This window comes from Cyprinodon tularosa, unplaced genomic scaffold (assembly GCF_016077235.1).
Source record: "Cyprinodon tularosa strain WSP-4 unplaced genomic scaffold, ASM1607723v1 ctg554, whole genome shotgun sequence".
Taxonomy (NCBI): Eukaryota; Metazoa; Chordata; class Actinopteri; order Cyprinodontiformes; family Cyprinodontidae; genus Cyprinodon; species Cyprinodon tularosa.
The window spans coordinates 798,608-813,606 of record NW_024039290.1 but is presented as its reverse complement, the minus strand read 5'-3'; the positions used below and the strand labels follow the sequence as shown (position 1 = coordinate 813,606).

The 14,999-nt window shown below is 41.1% G+C and overlaps 1 protein-coding gene across 2 annotated transcripts in view; it reads right to left on the bottom strand.

Annotated features, from left to right (window-relative positions):
- Nucleotides 1-8,432: 8,432 nt before the first annotated feature.
- pak4 (p21 protein (Cdc42/Rac)-activated kinase 4) overlaps nt 8,433-14,999 on the bottom strand; it is a 56,710-nt gene continuing 50,143 nt past the window's right edge. For both annotated transcript variants that reach the window (XM_038305288.1, XM_038305289.1), the window contains exons 9-11: nt 12,567-12,692; nt 9,976-10,110; nt 8,433-8,796 (exon numbers count right to left, since the gene is read on the bottom strand). In XM_038305288.1, coding sequence (XP_038161216.1) covers nt 8,641-8,796; nt 9,976-10,110; nt 12,567-12,692 — 417 coding nt within the window. In that variant the 3' untranslated portion in view covers nt 8,433-8,640. The remainder of the gene's footprint in view (nt 8,797-9,975; nt 10,111-12,566; nt 12,693-14,999) is intronic.

Below are 14,999 nucleotides of genomic sequence, written 5' to 3'. Positions count from 1 at the left end.
GTAAACCTCATCGTCGTCTTGGCGTCTCCCGTTTGTTTGTTTTTTGGTCCTCCTGATCAAAAGCATTTGGAGCTAAGGAGACATCTGAACCAAGGAGAACACAAACAGAAAGTTTCTTTTAGCAAAAATGTATTTGCAAAAACTCTTAAAGGAAATTTGTTTTTACAACAGTGAATTTTACAAAAAATGTTGGGTGACAACAATGAAGGATAAAGGGGAAACATTTTTTTTTTTTTTTTAAAGGAAGACTGACATTTTTTTTTTTTTTTACCAATTTGTTCCTTATGATCCAATGAATACAAACTTGATTCATGATGCAGACAAACCACTTCGTTCCCAGACAGAAACTCATCTTAGGAATGGATTTATTGGGATCAAAACACGAGGAATGTGAATTCACAAAAAAACAAGTACACCCTCTTCCAGTTCTGTTTTTTTTTTTTATGCATCAAGACTCTACCTATTTTTGTCCAGGTTCTGAAAAAATTTAGATCAACCAATGTAAACCAGAATACATTATTTTCATGAATGAGAATTAAGAAAATATTTTCTGCTTTCTTATAACTTTGGTATTCTTTTAACATCAAAGTACCGGAGGGGAGTCAACAGATGCGTTACCATGACGTCAGGATGGGAAGACCTCAGCAATGACCAGGAGTCCATCGCTCTACAGAAGAGGAAACGCACTCTAAAACTTCATAGCAGAAAAAAAAGAACCTCCTCGCTCCGACTTCAGATGGCAGAGAGAAACACAAGGAGTCCATCTCCAAACAGCAGCAGGAAATAATCATGGTCCTGAATCGGCCTAGTCAAAGTCCAGCGGCCAACCTGATTAAAATGGGGTAACTTAATGACAATACGTTATAAAATGTTTCTGTGTTTTTTATAGACTGGAGGTTAAATTAAAGCCTGAAAGAGGATGTACTTCTTTTTTTTTACTGTAACCATCAAAGTGTAGCGTTCAGACAAGTCATTAAATCACACAAAATAAAACAAATACAACTCCACTCAATGCAGTGGGATAATGTAGTTAGAACAAACTGTCCCAGCAGGGAGCAGAGATTCACATTGATGAAGAGGAGGAAGCCTGCATTACATCCTGATGAGACACACTACTCACACATTAAAGCCCTATTTAAAAAAATAGTTACACTTCAGAGGAAAACTAATCACTTTAGAGAAAATATTGACTTTATTTTTCACATCAAAACCACAGATTTGGAACCACTAAGTATTTGCTTTCAGATTCAGTTGAAGCTTTGACCCAAAGTAAAACCAGTTTGCCGTTCAGATGGTGTTTTGCAAATAAAGATGCAGCAGAGGGGATCTTCAGTGCATCTGATTGTCATTTGGTTTGGAAAAGAGGAGGATTTGTTCAGAAATGTTTAATCTCCAAGGAGAATCTGATCCATCCCCTTCCATCAGGGAAGAAGAATTCTGTTCCCTCCTTAAACCTGTGAGTCTCATGAAGACAAACCAGTTGGCAGTAAAGTTTGGCCCATTTCGGTTTGTGACAACAGAGAGGAAAGATAAATTTAGAAAGCCTTTACAGAGTTCATGTGATGCCAGAGCTCATCTCTGACTCAATGGAAGCCCTTTAAGCAACAGGTAGAACACCCCGTTTTTTTTCACAAAATATCACCCAACCGAGCTCTGAGGGCCACGTTTACCCATTTAAGCTGCTCTGCTTTTATAAATATAACGATGCCAGAGAAACCATCAGCTTCTTTATGAATAAAGACAAATCTCCATAGCTTTAATCTGCTTCTTAATTCGTTGGCTTTCCCATCTGGTTTCTGCATTGACCGTAAAAAATATAAAGAAATTTATCTGAAAAACCCTAAAGGGGAGTGAGGTGCCCAAATTCAACAGCTTAATCTCATGTATCAGTCTGAGGGAAAATATTTTCGTTTTTTTCATGTCCAATTTAAAAAATTTCTTTGCTAAACGTACTCATAAAAAATAAGGTTTTGACCTTTACTGACAGAATTTACAATAGTTGGAATTTAACGGTTACATTTAATTTTTAGGGGAAATTAAACAGCTGATAAGAGTGTTTCTTGTCTTTTAATAATTCTTTATCTGGTTTGGTTTCGTAGATCCAGTGTTTTATCAGCGTTTCCATTTCTGTTTCTGCCTGAAGAAAGCTGCCGTTTTCACAGAGGTGGAGGCGGCTGGATAGAGCTCGCTCAAAGTTAGCTCTGGTTTCTGTCGGTTAGCACAAAGAAAGAACAATGTGAGGCAGAGAGAGAGCTTAAAAGGCGTCGTTTGGATTGTTTTACCTCCCATCAATCAGAGCTAATGTTTTAGAGCCTCCTTTTCTTCCAGCCGACCTCGTAAACGCAGTCTGAGGCGGTTTATAAACACTGTTGATCTCTAGTGTTTATACGTCCTGCTCCTTGTCATGGCTCCAGTGGTAGAGGTGAGTATTGGCATGGATGTTGTGATATGATATAGGTCTCGTGATACTTGGGTTACAATATGATATTACCACAATATTGCAATATCACTATATATTGCAATATTTTCCCCAACTATCAAATACAATGTATAGAAAAAAGCTGTAATAGAAAATATTTATTGTTTAGTTATTTTGGTATCCATGTCATTTGGGGTTTGATTCAGTCTGAATGACTGAATGTCCGCCCTAATCCCTATATAGGGCACTATATAGTGATTACACCATTTTAGGTGAGTGTCCGAATGTCTAGTAGATGCAAAAATGGTGGACTCGAAAAGTAGAGATCATCCACGGTCACTAGACGAGCAGATATATCCCGGAATGCTTTGCGAGGAGAGTTCTCCTCGCAAAGCATCATGTGATTTGCTCTCACTTTGGTCTGCTATCGCTACCCGACAGCGGCAACAAATAATAAAGTTGGAGCAGGCACCGTATGCGAAAGCCGGTCACGTGACCGACGGGGAGAGAAAAGTACCTTGAACCCCAGTCGGCCTCGGCAGTTGGCCGCTCACACTGAGCCTGGTTCTGCTGGAGGTTTCTTCCTGTTAAAAGGGAGTTTTTCCTCTCCACTGTCGCTACAAGCATGCTTAGTGTGAGGGATTGTATTTGAGTAAATAAGTCGATGCAATGAATATGATCTGGTTGAACTGTAAAGTGCCTTGCGTTGTGAATTTGGCGCTATATAAATAAACTGAATTGAATTGAATGGTGATCATCTGTCCAAATGGTCAGTTAACAGAGTTCACCATATAGTCCACTATAGTACTCGCTCTATATAGTGATTGGACGTTCGGGCACAGTCCACGTCTCCCACTGTGACTGACTCGACTACAGATATGGCGCTGCGCCGCACAGCAAAGAGGCTCCACAGCGCTATCTACAAGAGTAGCGGTGCAGAGGTTGCCCATTTTCCCCTCATTGTTTTAATCGATAATAGGAACTGAAAGACTGATATATAAGGCAGCTGAAAATCACAATATTTCGCCCAATCCATTTTTTCCCACACCGCTAGTGTTCATTCTTTTATCGCTTTTCACTGAGGTAGCTTCAGTTCCTGACCAGATACCAAAAAGACACTTTCCAGTTCAAACTGGTAAACACACCATCAGTTCATCACCAGATTTTTTATGATTTATAGAAAATTGTTTTTTCTTTTTTTATTGATGTAGGTTCTGATACCTATTGGGGCTAGTTTTAGCCACAAGCAACCTCTAGCTGGTTAGTTAAGGCTAAAGATCTCTTGCTACAGTGAATGAGAGTCATCAGCTACTGAGGAAGAAGACATGAATTAATCTGTAAAGGCTTTATGGGGGCGGGGCCCTGACTGTTGATAATGCTAAAAGCATTTAGCCACAAACTTCGCAGGAAAACCTAAAAACACGAAAACTGTGAAGCACTTGGATGACATCATCAAGTGTTCGTGAGACCTTATGTAGAAATATTGAAGCAACATCTCAAAACATTAACCAAGAAGTTAAAGCTTGGACACAATGTATTGTTTTAAAAGCCATAGAGAGGGAGTTTATGTTTTACCACCAACTCAGTCCAATAGGAAAACCTGACATGGTTCTATCGGGAGGAGTGGGCCAAACTTCCAGAATTATAGACCACAGTCATTATGGCTAAAGCACTGAATCAATTCAATTAATATAAAAGTCAACTTAGTCATCTAATGGGCTCTATGCACAGCTCCACTACTTCCTGAATTTAAAGCAGCTCCTTTGTTTCCTGTCTTTCATTACTGGACGAACTGATTAATCCAGGTGTGTCTGGCCAGTTACTTAGGTCATACACACCTGGATTAATCAGAGCATCCAATCATGAAAGACAGGAAACAAAGGAGCTGCTTTAAATTCAGGAAGTAGTGGAGTTGTACATAGAGCCTATTGGAGGATCCAAGCTTTAAATTATGCCATTTGCTTGGAGCCAATCAGAGCAGTATTTAGGCCAAAACGTTATATGTTTACATCTAAGGTTAAAAACCTTGGTTTGTAAATATGCAGTATCCACAACTCTTTAAATGGCATTAACGTTATTTATCAATCAATTAATTGCTAGATTAAAAAACAACCTTTAAGAATCTAACTAAAAACAAGATAACCTTTTCAACACTGCTTGCAAATATTCTAATTAAACTGTAGACACTGCGAAATGAAAGTTATACGTGTTTTCACACATTAACTGTCTGGTTTCATACCTGGTAACATCTCAAAGTTATCTGGGTTTCGTATTGGGTCATGACGCCATGGGAACCAGCTGAACATGATGGGTGATCAGAACCGTAACCACTGCAAATTAGGTGTAAAAAACTGCGTTAGAATTTTCAGAATGATCTAAAAACATCAAATAACATCTTGAACAACCGGTATAAATTAACTGATGTACAAAGTTTAAGGGAGTGATAACAGTCAGGTCTCGCTGATGGACAGAAGGGTGAGGGCTTCATCTGGCGGCGAAGCTCTATTCTGTCGGGGCGAAGATAGAGCTGAGCCCATCGGAAAAGATATCAACTCTTTGGTCCTTCGAGGTTTCATTCAAACTAAGGTCATGAGATTCAGACATATGGTGGTTTCCTGCGCATGCGTCACTGGAAGAACACTCTGAAGGTCAGGGGTTTCCTCCTGGAACAATGACCTGACCCCAGATAGACGGAAGACAAGGGATGGATGATTTGATACCAAGCATGCAGGTTAAACAAGCTGAGATCTAGAACTGCTGATAACAAACGGTGTTTAAAGCTCACATATAAAATCCCACATCCTCCGTCTCCAACCGGCTGCGCTCCAGACCGTCTGAACAAAGCAAACAGCCTCTGCTGTTCCTCCCGTCTTCCTCGGCGCTGACTTCCTCGGATTTGAGGAGAAATTCAAATTCAAAGGCGCAAAACATGCGGAATTGAATGCTTAATTTAATATGAGATATTCAAAAAATCCCCATGAGCATCCAGCATATGTTCAGTTTCAATTTTATTTTGTTATGGATTTTTGTAACAGGGATAACTAGGATCATAAATTTTTTTGTATGAACTATTTGTTCTCTACTTCCAAACTCAGCATCTCTTCATCCATTCCTGCGATAAGAAGTTTTTGAAGTTGTGAGAAGTTTTGAATGGATTTGATTAAACTTTTAAGCCTCTCGGTATAAAATAAATAATTTCATGGAGATGAGAAATCTGCTTCCTGGTATGTTGAAGTACCAATAGTTTGCATCGTATCATTTAATTAAACGCTCTTAGTATTGGGTAAAATATAAGAATTATGGTCTAATGTTTAGTTACCATATCTTAATTTGACAAACTGGATCTTCGACGTTCTTTTTCCTGTTTGGTGCGAGCAAAAAATAGCTCTGCTCTGTATTTTGACGGTGACGGACGGAGAAGACGTATGTGGACGATGACAAGCGGAGGATGTGGAACAGCTCTCATTGATTAACATGACAGAGAAGTATTCTGCACGACATACACTATATTGCCAAAAGTATTTGCTCACCCATCCAAATTATTGGAATCAGGTGTTCCAATCACTTCCATGGCCACAGGTGTATAAATTCAAGCACCTAGGCATGCAGACTGTTTTTACAAACATTTGTGAAAGAATGGGTCGCTCTCAGGAGCTCAGTGAATTCCAGCGTGGAACTGTGATAGGATGCCACCTGTGCAACAAATCCAGTCGTGAAATTTCCTCGCTCCTAAATATTCCACAGTCAACTGTCAGCTGTATTATAAGAAAATGGAAGTGTTTGGGAACGACAGCAACTCAGCCACGAAGTGGTAGGCCACGTAAACTGACGGAGCGGGGTCAGCGGATGCTGACGCGCATAGTGCGAAGAGGTCGCCAACTTTCTGCAGAGTCAATCACTACAGACCTCCAAACTTCATGTGGCCTTCAGATTAGCTCAAGAACAGTGCGCAGAGAGCTTCATGGAATGGGTTTCCATGGTCGAGCAGCTGCATCCAAGCCATACATCACCAAGTGCAATGCAAAGCGTCGGATGCGGTGGTGTAAAGCACGCCGCCACTGGACTCTAGAGCAGTGGAGACGCGTTCTCTGGAGTGACGAATCGCGCTTCTCCATCTGGCAATCTGATGGACGGGTCTGGGTTTGGCGGTTGCCAGGAGAACGGTACTTGTCTGACTGCATTGTGCCAAGTGTAAAGTTTGGTGGAGGGGGGATTATGGTGTGGGGTTGTTTTTCAGGAGCTGGGCTTGGCCCCTTAGTTCCAGTGAAAGGAACTCTGAATGCTTCAGCATACCAAGACATTTTGGACAATTCCATGCTCCCAACTTTGTGGGAACAGTTTGGAGCTGGCCCCTTCCTCTTCCAACATGACTGTGCACCAGTGCACAAAGCAAGGTCCATAAAGACATGGATGACAGAGTCTGGTGTGGATGAACTTGACTGGCCTGCACAGAGTCCTGACCTCAACCCGATAGAACACCTTTGGGATGAATTAGAGCGGAGACTGAGAGCCAGGCCTTCTCGTCCAACATCAGTGTGCGACCTCACAAATGCGCTTCTGGAAGAATGGTCAAAAATTCCCATAAACACACTCCTAAACCTTGTGGACAGCCTTCCCAGAAGAGTTGAAGCTGTTCTAGCTGCAAAGGGTGGACCGACGTCATATTGAACCCTATGGATTAGGAACGGGATGTCACTTAAGCTCATATGTGAGTCAAGGCAGGTGAGCAAATACTTTTGGCAATATAGTGTACGTGAGCGGGGCGGAGTGGAGCGCTGAGTATGTGGAATCTGAGGGTGATGGGTCAGAATTGCTGCTGATTCATGGAGACATGCCATTTAAAAAGTAACACCAAGTACTGCTTGTTAGGATAATCTTGTTAGGCCTATCTTTAACACGCTTAAAGCAGAGTTTATAATTCAAATGGGAGATATTAGGGCAGATTTTTGCAAGGGTAACTGGACAAACATTGATTCCTGCAGAACTGGTCCTCAAAGGAAAACAAAGACTCAATGGAGAGAAAGTCAAATATTTACTAGAGGACACATTTTAACTTTTTTCTTTGCTTGGTTCAATTCAGATGGTAAACCGCAAATTTGTTCCTTTTTGCTGCTTTCAGGGCTCATTGGGAAATCAGGATGTGTGGCATTAATTAGTTAAAACAGTGTAGCTCACAGAGAAAATAGGTCCATCTCATTGGTCAGGAGAGACATAAAAAAACGCAGAGAGGAGGAAGAAGTTTTAGTGTTTTTTAGTTCATTTTCTAAAGTGGATAATTAAATAAAAAAACAAACAAAAGAAAAGTCTATAGTTCTAAAAATGCTACAGTTATTACAAAAATAAACAGAAATAGTTAATTTTGACTTAGTGTTATGGGACTGTGTGCCGATTGGTTATCTGATCTAAAACAAACAAAAAAACAAAAGTTTAAAAGTTTTAGTGTAGCAGACATGAACTGGGGTGCAGCTTCTATGCATCTCTAGTCACCAGTGCTTGATAAGTTTCACTCTATGATAAACAAAATACATCTATCACAAAACAGACAGAAAAAAGTCATTAAAAGGGATATAACCGCTCTATTTTCACTGTTCTTACACAAGAATAATAGAAAATTAGTGGAACAAGTCCTCTGCTACCATGACTCCAGTGTTTACATGTTCACTTAGTGTGTTTCTGCTCGTTTACAACAGGAAGCTAAGATATTTATGGCTACAAAATACAGTCCGAGTTCAAAGGTTGCCGCTGTCAGTAGTAAATTCAGGCTGCTAAGGAGTCCAAAGGTTGGGACGAGGCTCTGTAGTGAAAACGTTTGTAGATTGTCGGGTAGGTGAGGTTAAAAAGTTACTCCAAGCGTCACAGACTCCTTCAAAACATCCGATTCTGGCTGCAGACCAAACAGACCACAGAAATGAGCCTCTACAGCGTCCAGCTCCTCCTCCATGATAAAAAACAGACGGCTCCTCTGCTGCTCCTTCGCGGCTCAGCCTCCAGACGTCAGAAACAACATTACACACTCACCCACACCATCATTATTGCCTCTTATTTAGGGAACGCACTCCCCACAGTTGAGTGACTCACACCAGATAAAGAGAATACTCCTGCACAGCTGCTTCATCTTTTCTTATGGCGTTGGTGTTAACGACGCGCCTCGGATCCGTGTGCAGGAGTATTCTGTTCCACCTGAGTCGCCTTCACAGCCCGGAGGTCTTTAGTGTCACGTTTCATCTCATCCTGTTCTGCCGCATCAGGGGGACGATGCATGATGGCGGACCTGCCTTCGACAGAAACGGGTGCTTCAGGAGTTCGTCGGCCGTGGCCCGCTGGGCCGGTTCCCGCACCAACATCCGGTCCAGGAAGCCTTTGAGGATAGGGGAGACCTGCCGGGAAAATCATTTTCTTATTTCATAGAAAATAAGAAATATGCTTTCTGCTACAAAAAAAAAAAAATCTAAATAAATTGGAACTAATTTATATAACTATGAAAGCGATTCTCAGGTAGTAAGAACCTTTAGCATTCTGGCTAACCAGATTACGTCATACTCGTCAGAAACGTGATGCGGTGCACCTCAGGGTTCTGCACATGAGGCTGTCCTCTTCCGTATACATTAGAAACGTCTTTCAGCGAAATCGTCCCTTATCTTTATGCTGATGATAATCAGTTTCACTCTTCCTTCAAGCCTGCTGGCTTTTATAAACTTTCCCATCTAGTGAATCAGCATCAGTTAGAAAATAAAGCATAATCACTAATAATTCAACCCCAACAAGAGTGAAACTTTAATAAATTCCAAACTAAATTCTCCAAGAAACCTGGAAGCATTATCTGGATTTGCATTTTTTTCAGAGCGTTACAGACCTCTGCTGTAAGATGCAGCGATAAGAGATAATTATACAGGCATTATTTAATGAGTGGAAACTGTTTTTATAAGAGAGCAAGATGACTTTGCTTCAAGACTCCTAAACTGCATTTGTAATATATCCACTGCAAGCAATGCTATATTCTCTGTCCAATCTTTAAGGGCCTCTAAAACTGTTTGCTTCTTTGCTAAATACTGCTATTGCCTAATGGCGCCGCCTTTCCTGGCCATTTCACAGCCACATAGAAATGCAAAGCAAAGCGGAAATGACACCGCTGATAAGACCTAAACCACAATCATCACAAACTGATCAGCTGGACCAAAGCTGATCAGTTTCGCTTTCACCAAATACATTTGGAATATGTAAAAGTGATTTCTCAGCACAACAAATATAGATGACCCGTTTACAGTCAGCTAACTGACTGTAAACGGGTCTATTTGTTAGAAACAAACCCAGCTGTCTATGAGGGTCAAACATTTCTGCCTCATTCTGATACCTTCCTCTGTAGCTCTGTGGTCGGTATAAAAACTTCCAACATCTACTGCCTCCATTCTACGCAGTCAGTATACACCTGAAAGATGATGCGCTGAAGCCCAATCAGGTTTCACAGGGTTTAATAGGTCCGTGCATCTGTTTAATGGTTTTAGTTTGCAGGAACCCAAAACGCGTTAAAACGTTTTTTATTATTTTTAGGTTTTCACCTTGTGCAGGTTCTTCAGTTTGGGGGGCAGGTTGTCTCGAATCATCTTCATGGCTTTAAGCGGCGGCTCGTTGAAGTATGGCGGCTCTCCGTCCACCATCTCTATCACCATGATGCCCAGAGACCAGATGTCCACCTGCAAACAGCAAAGACCGAGCAACCAAATGTCTGATTAGTTCATATACGACATCTAAAGCTCAGTCTGGATAGTATAACAACTAAAGGTAACTGGCCAGTTGATTGGACCCATCTTGATGCTAACAGACAGACTCAAAGCCCTTTTTCATGAGCACTAGGGATGGGAATAGAAAACCGGTTCCGTGTGTTTAAATTCCAACTAGGCAACATTTGGCAGCTCGCTTAACGATTCTCTTATCGATTTCAGGCAGCACAACTTACTTCACGATTTTTACGCAAGTTACGCACGCGGCATTCATTAAGAAAGTACAACGTGACCAGGCATAAGTCTAGAAAAGCAAAACAAAAAAATGTCGTCCCATCAGGTAAAGGGATCGAAAGTTTGGCTTCATTTTAATGAAGAGAAAGATGGCAACAAGCCACTTTGCAATCATTGCAAGGTGGCAATTACTGGAAATACATCCAACATGCAGAAACATCTGCGCGCACAACATGGCATACATTTTAATGAATGCCATGTTTACGATGCCTTCCAGACAGACGCTAAAGTTGCGACCAGCATGGAAGGCAACTTTGGTGGTAAGTAGCTAGTTTTATATCTGTGCTTAATGTGGTTCCTAGTAAATCATATGCCATTTCTGGAAATAAACCAATTTCCTACCTCTCTTTGGGGTTATTAAGGGAGTGCGCCTTTGTTAATCCAGGCCGTCATTGCTAGCATGTTTAATTAGAACCACTGGTAGCTGGAATTCTTACATGATTCTAGCTATTGCAATGCATGTAACGAAACATGCTATGAAGTTGCTCCGCAGTTCAGGGAGCGAGAGAAAAGCGACGCTTGTTTATTTAAATCAGGGGGAGATGAGTTTATTTCCCAAAATTATACAGTAATGCTTTTTCATTAAACGGAATCGATAAGGAACTGAATCGTGAAAATCTTATTAATTCCCAACCCTAATGAGCACTTTTGCTCTTTATTAGGGGTGTAAATCACATCCATCATGGCGATTCGATTCAGTATCGATTTCCTGACCTGACGATTACTCAAGAATACACCACGATACGATTCGATAAATTAGTTCTTTTTTTTTTTTTTTTACCTTACAGGCTAGACAATGTTTCACATTTGAAATAAATCTATGAAAGCTGTAATATTGTTATGCATTTTTTAAGAAACAACAGCAAATAACAGAAGTAGAAAAGTTGCACTCCATCTATTCCTATTAAAACCTCATACACTGAAAAATAATAATACCCCTGTGTTATAGATTCTTAAAGAGGCCTTGCATCAAAAAATACTGCACAAAATCAGTGCAATGAGTGCAATGCAAAGCCTCGGCTCCAGACGTCCCCGTCCCCTCCGCAGAAGCTCCGCTGCACCTCTCCCAAATTGTAGCTGACCGCAGACAGGAGGCCGGCTTGTTTTGTTTTTGTGACCGAAATTGCGAAAAACAACTTGTGAAGTTTGACCCGCTAGAAGAGTCAGGGGTGCAAGAACGCTGGGATCCTTTTTCCACCTGGATCTCTGCACTTTTTGGCCCTCATCTTACTCCGTCGTGGGACTAAACTCGCCCCCACTTCCTCACCGCCTCGGCCGTATCTAGACCCACAGCGTGTAGAGCAGACCACGCTTCAATATTGGGCATAAATAAAAAACGTCTGTGTCAAGCTCACTGCAACACACTGCTGTAAGAGTATAACCAGGAAGCGAGGTAGGAGGGCAAAATAGGTTTAGCGCCACCGCAGCACGGGAGGGAGAATTACGTCCAGGAGCAAAAAAAAAAAAACATAAATCGATTATCTTGCAGACGTATCGATGCATCGGATTGTCGGCTGTTGGATCGATGCAAAACGATTATTATTTACCCACCTACTCTTTATGTTAAAAAACGAGAAGAGATGTGGTAAAGGCCCTGTCCTGATGCAGAAACGCCTCAGTGTGCAGTTTGTCTGCATCCTGAAACGTCTTTAAAGAAGAGATGTTTGATGATCTCGGACAGAAGATGGGCACCTAGCTGGCAGAGCAAAGTACACAAGAGTTAAACCTAAAGGCCATCTCTGTTAGAGCTGTTCCAGCCTGAATCATCGGGACAATGATCTCAAACCCAGCAGCTAATCGACAGCACAACGGATGAAAGAAAAGATTCTAGACAAAACAACGGGTCATTGTTTAGTCTATTCATCAGTTGGAAGAAGAAACTGATGAACAGCAGACAACTGAGACTCATTGCTGCTATCTGAAAGTCATGAAAACATTTAGGACACAAATACATGAGAAAACAAAATAGAACTAAAAGAGATTTAGAAAAAAAACACCAACCACCAAGATAAATGGAGTAAAATAGTGGATGTATAACAAACCCTTGGGGAACATTAGCGTCACAATATCCAGCTAAATGCTGTTTAGGGAAAGGCAAACATTTATTATAAACAGAATTTAAGAGTTAAGTTCACCTCTGGTCCATAAGGCAGCCTGGATATAAGCTCTGGAGCCATCCAGTACGGCGTTCCAACCAGGGACTTCCTCCTCTGAACTTCCTTCGAAACCTGAGCGCAGAAACCAAAGTCTGACAGCTTCACCTGAAGGCAAAGAAGAAATGTGAAGATCACGAGGTTAGAAAGATATTTCTCACTTATTTTCTGCTATTATTCACACGTTTGATGCTCAGGAAAGCTGGATTTTCCTTCCAGCTGCATTAAAAGTTGTGCTTCATTATCTGGGGCATAATTTTGCTTCGTGAATTTTGACATGTGAAAGAAACTCGATTAATGAGATTCACAGCAACCCACCCTTTTTCTTTCTCAGAAAGTTGGTGCATGTTTGAGTAATGCTGAGAATCAGCCTTTAAAGCGGACCACAAGGCTGCAGCTCTCAAACAGGGAGGGGGAAATGAAACAAGCTCACTCAGAAAAGAGGTTCTTGTTAGTACAAACGCATTCAGAGAGCAAAGGCCAGAAAAATCGCTCCTAATCAAACAGCTCAATCTTTGAAAACAGGCAGTGACAACGCAAATTAAATCAACATTAATAGAAGATAACAACAGCAGGCAGGTGCCAGAGGAAGGTCCGACACACGCCCATCCTTCTGCCGAGAAATGTTTCAGGGTTGGTTGAGTCTCCTTCCCCTGCTAGGCCAAACCACAAACTCACACCCAGACACCAAAACTCTGCAGCCAATAGTTTTCGCTGAACTGCAGACAAACAAAAAGCTTTTCCTGCAAACAAGTTCTCTTTTCCAGATATCAATACCACCGTCTGTAACAGAGAAAGAGGCAAATTTGCATCAAAATATTTTACATCTCCAAAAAGTGTTGCATCAAAGCTCTGGAGTCGTACTGCAGAGCAAATATTAAGCCTTGCAACACGTCAGCTTAATGTAGGAAGTTTAACAGATGCTCTGGTCAGCAGAGACGTGCTAGATGGTTAAGTAAACTAGCCACAGGACAGTCCTGACACATTAGAAGCTGCAAAGTATTTTAGACAGAGGATCAGCGCTCAGGTTCCAACAGAACTCAAATATGCAGCCACAGCTACAATGAAGTGGCTTCAACTAATGTATATTCAACTGCTAGAATGGCCTAGTCAAAGTCCAAAGCTCTCTGTTAAAGGTATAGAGGACGACCTTTTATTTCTGGGTGAGTCATCAAAATAAGTGGTTCTCCTAATTGTAAATCATTCTGGTGATGCGCACTTTCCGGCATATATTTGTGGTGAGCTGAGGTTTCAGACAGTCATTGAAGCTCACCTTTCTCACGGCGGTTCTTTAAAAATGGCCGAGGGTGGTAAGAGAAAATGTGTCTACGAAGTGTATGAGAAGAGAAAGGCCTCAGCAGAAGCAGATATTAATCACAATGCTTTGCACTAAGAGTTCTCCTGGCAAAGCATTATGGGATTTGCTGTATAGTGATTGAGGGATTTAGGGCGGACGTTCGGACACAGTAAGCATGTATGAGCTATGAGAACAGAAACTTTAAAACAGAGCGTGCACGAGGAGAAATGGACTCGTGCACGCTCTCGCACACGTTTAATAGGCGTTCTCTCGGGAGCGAGTGTCGGGTTACATGTGCATTTTTTTTAAGTGCGGTGAAAAAAATTCTGGAAAATCCTCCACAATACCTTTAAATCTTTATGTTTTTAACTTGGACTTAGACAACTCTTATTGTCCTGTTGTATACACAGAGTGTATTTCGATTTGTTCAGCTTTCAGGAAGTAAACCTTAAAAAAAAAACTTTCCATCTAATGTCTGAGTTTGAGATGTTTTGTAGAGAATGGTAGAAGATTTCAATGCTGGTAGAGACCAAAAAGATTTTGCTGCTTGACTCAAAGGACTGGATACAAAGGCATGCCGCACTTTTCAAAATTTCCATTTAGAAAAGTGAATTAAATGAAAAGGCCTTTTTTCTTGCATGATCATGCACTCATTTGTGGTCTATCACATGAAATCTCACCATGGCACACAAAATAGAGGTTTTATCAGGTTTTAATTAGCATACCACTGTATTAAATTTAGCATTTGTCACAAACTCATCTTCCTCTGAACTTCCATATGAATTCAAGGTTCCTTTTTACATTCTGCGGAGACTAAACACAGTTCCCATGTTTTCAGTGCCAACCTGATTGAAGGATCCAGATTATATGAAGGTCTGCTCACTGTTCTGTAATGATCTAGAGTTAGATGGGCCCGATATCAGATTGATTATATCATAGTGACGTCAAAACCTTATCTTTAGAGGTTTAATATTAACTCGCTGCAAAAGCAAAGCAGATACAATAAAAACTGCTTGATCCAAAACGTGCCTCCTCTTCATACCAAAACTAAATCAAAGTTTCCAGTTGTGGAGCTGGTTTATAACGTCTCTTTATGGCTGCGGTGGTTTTTTTGCGGC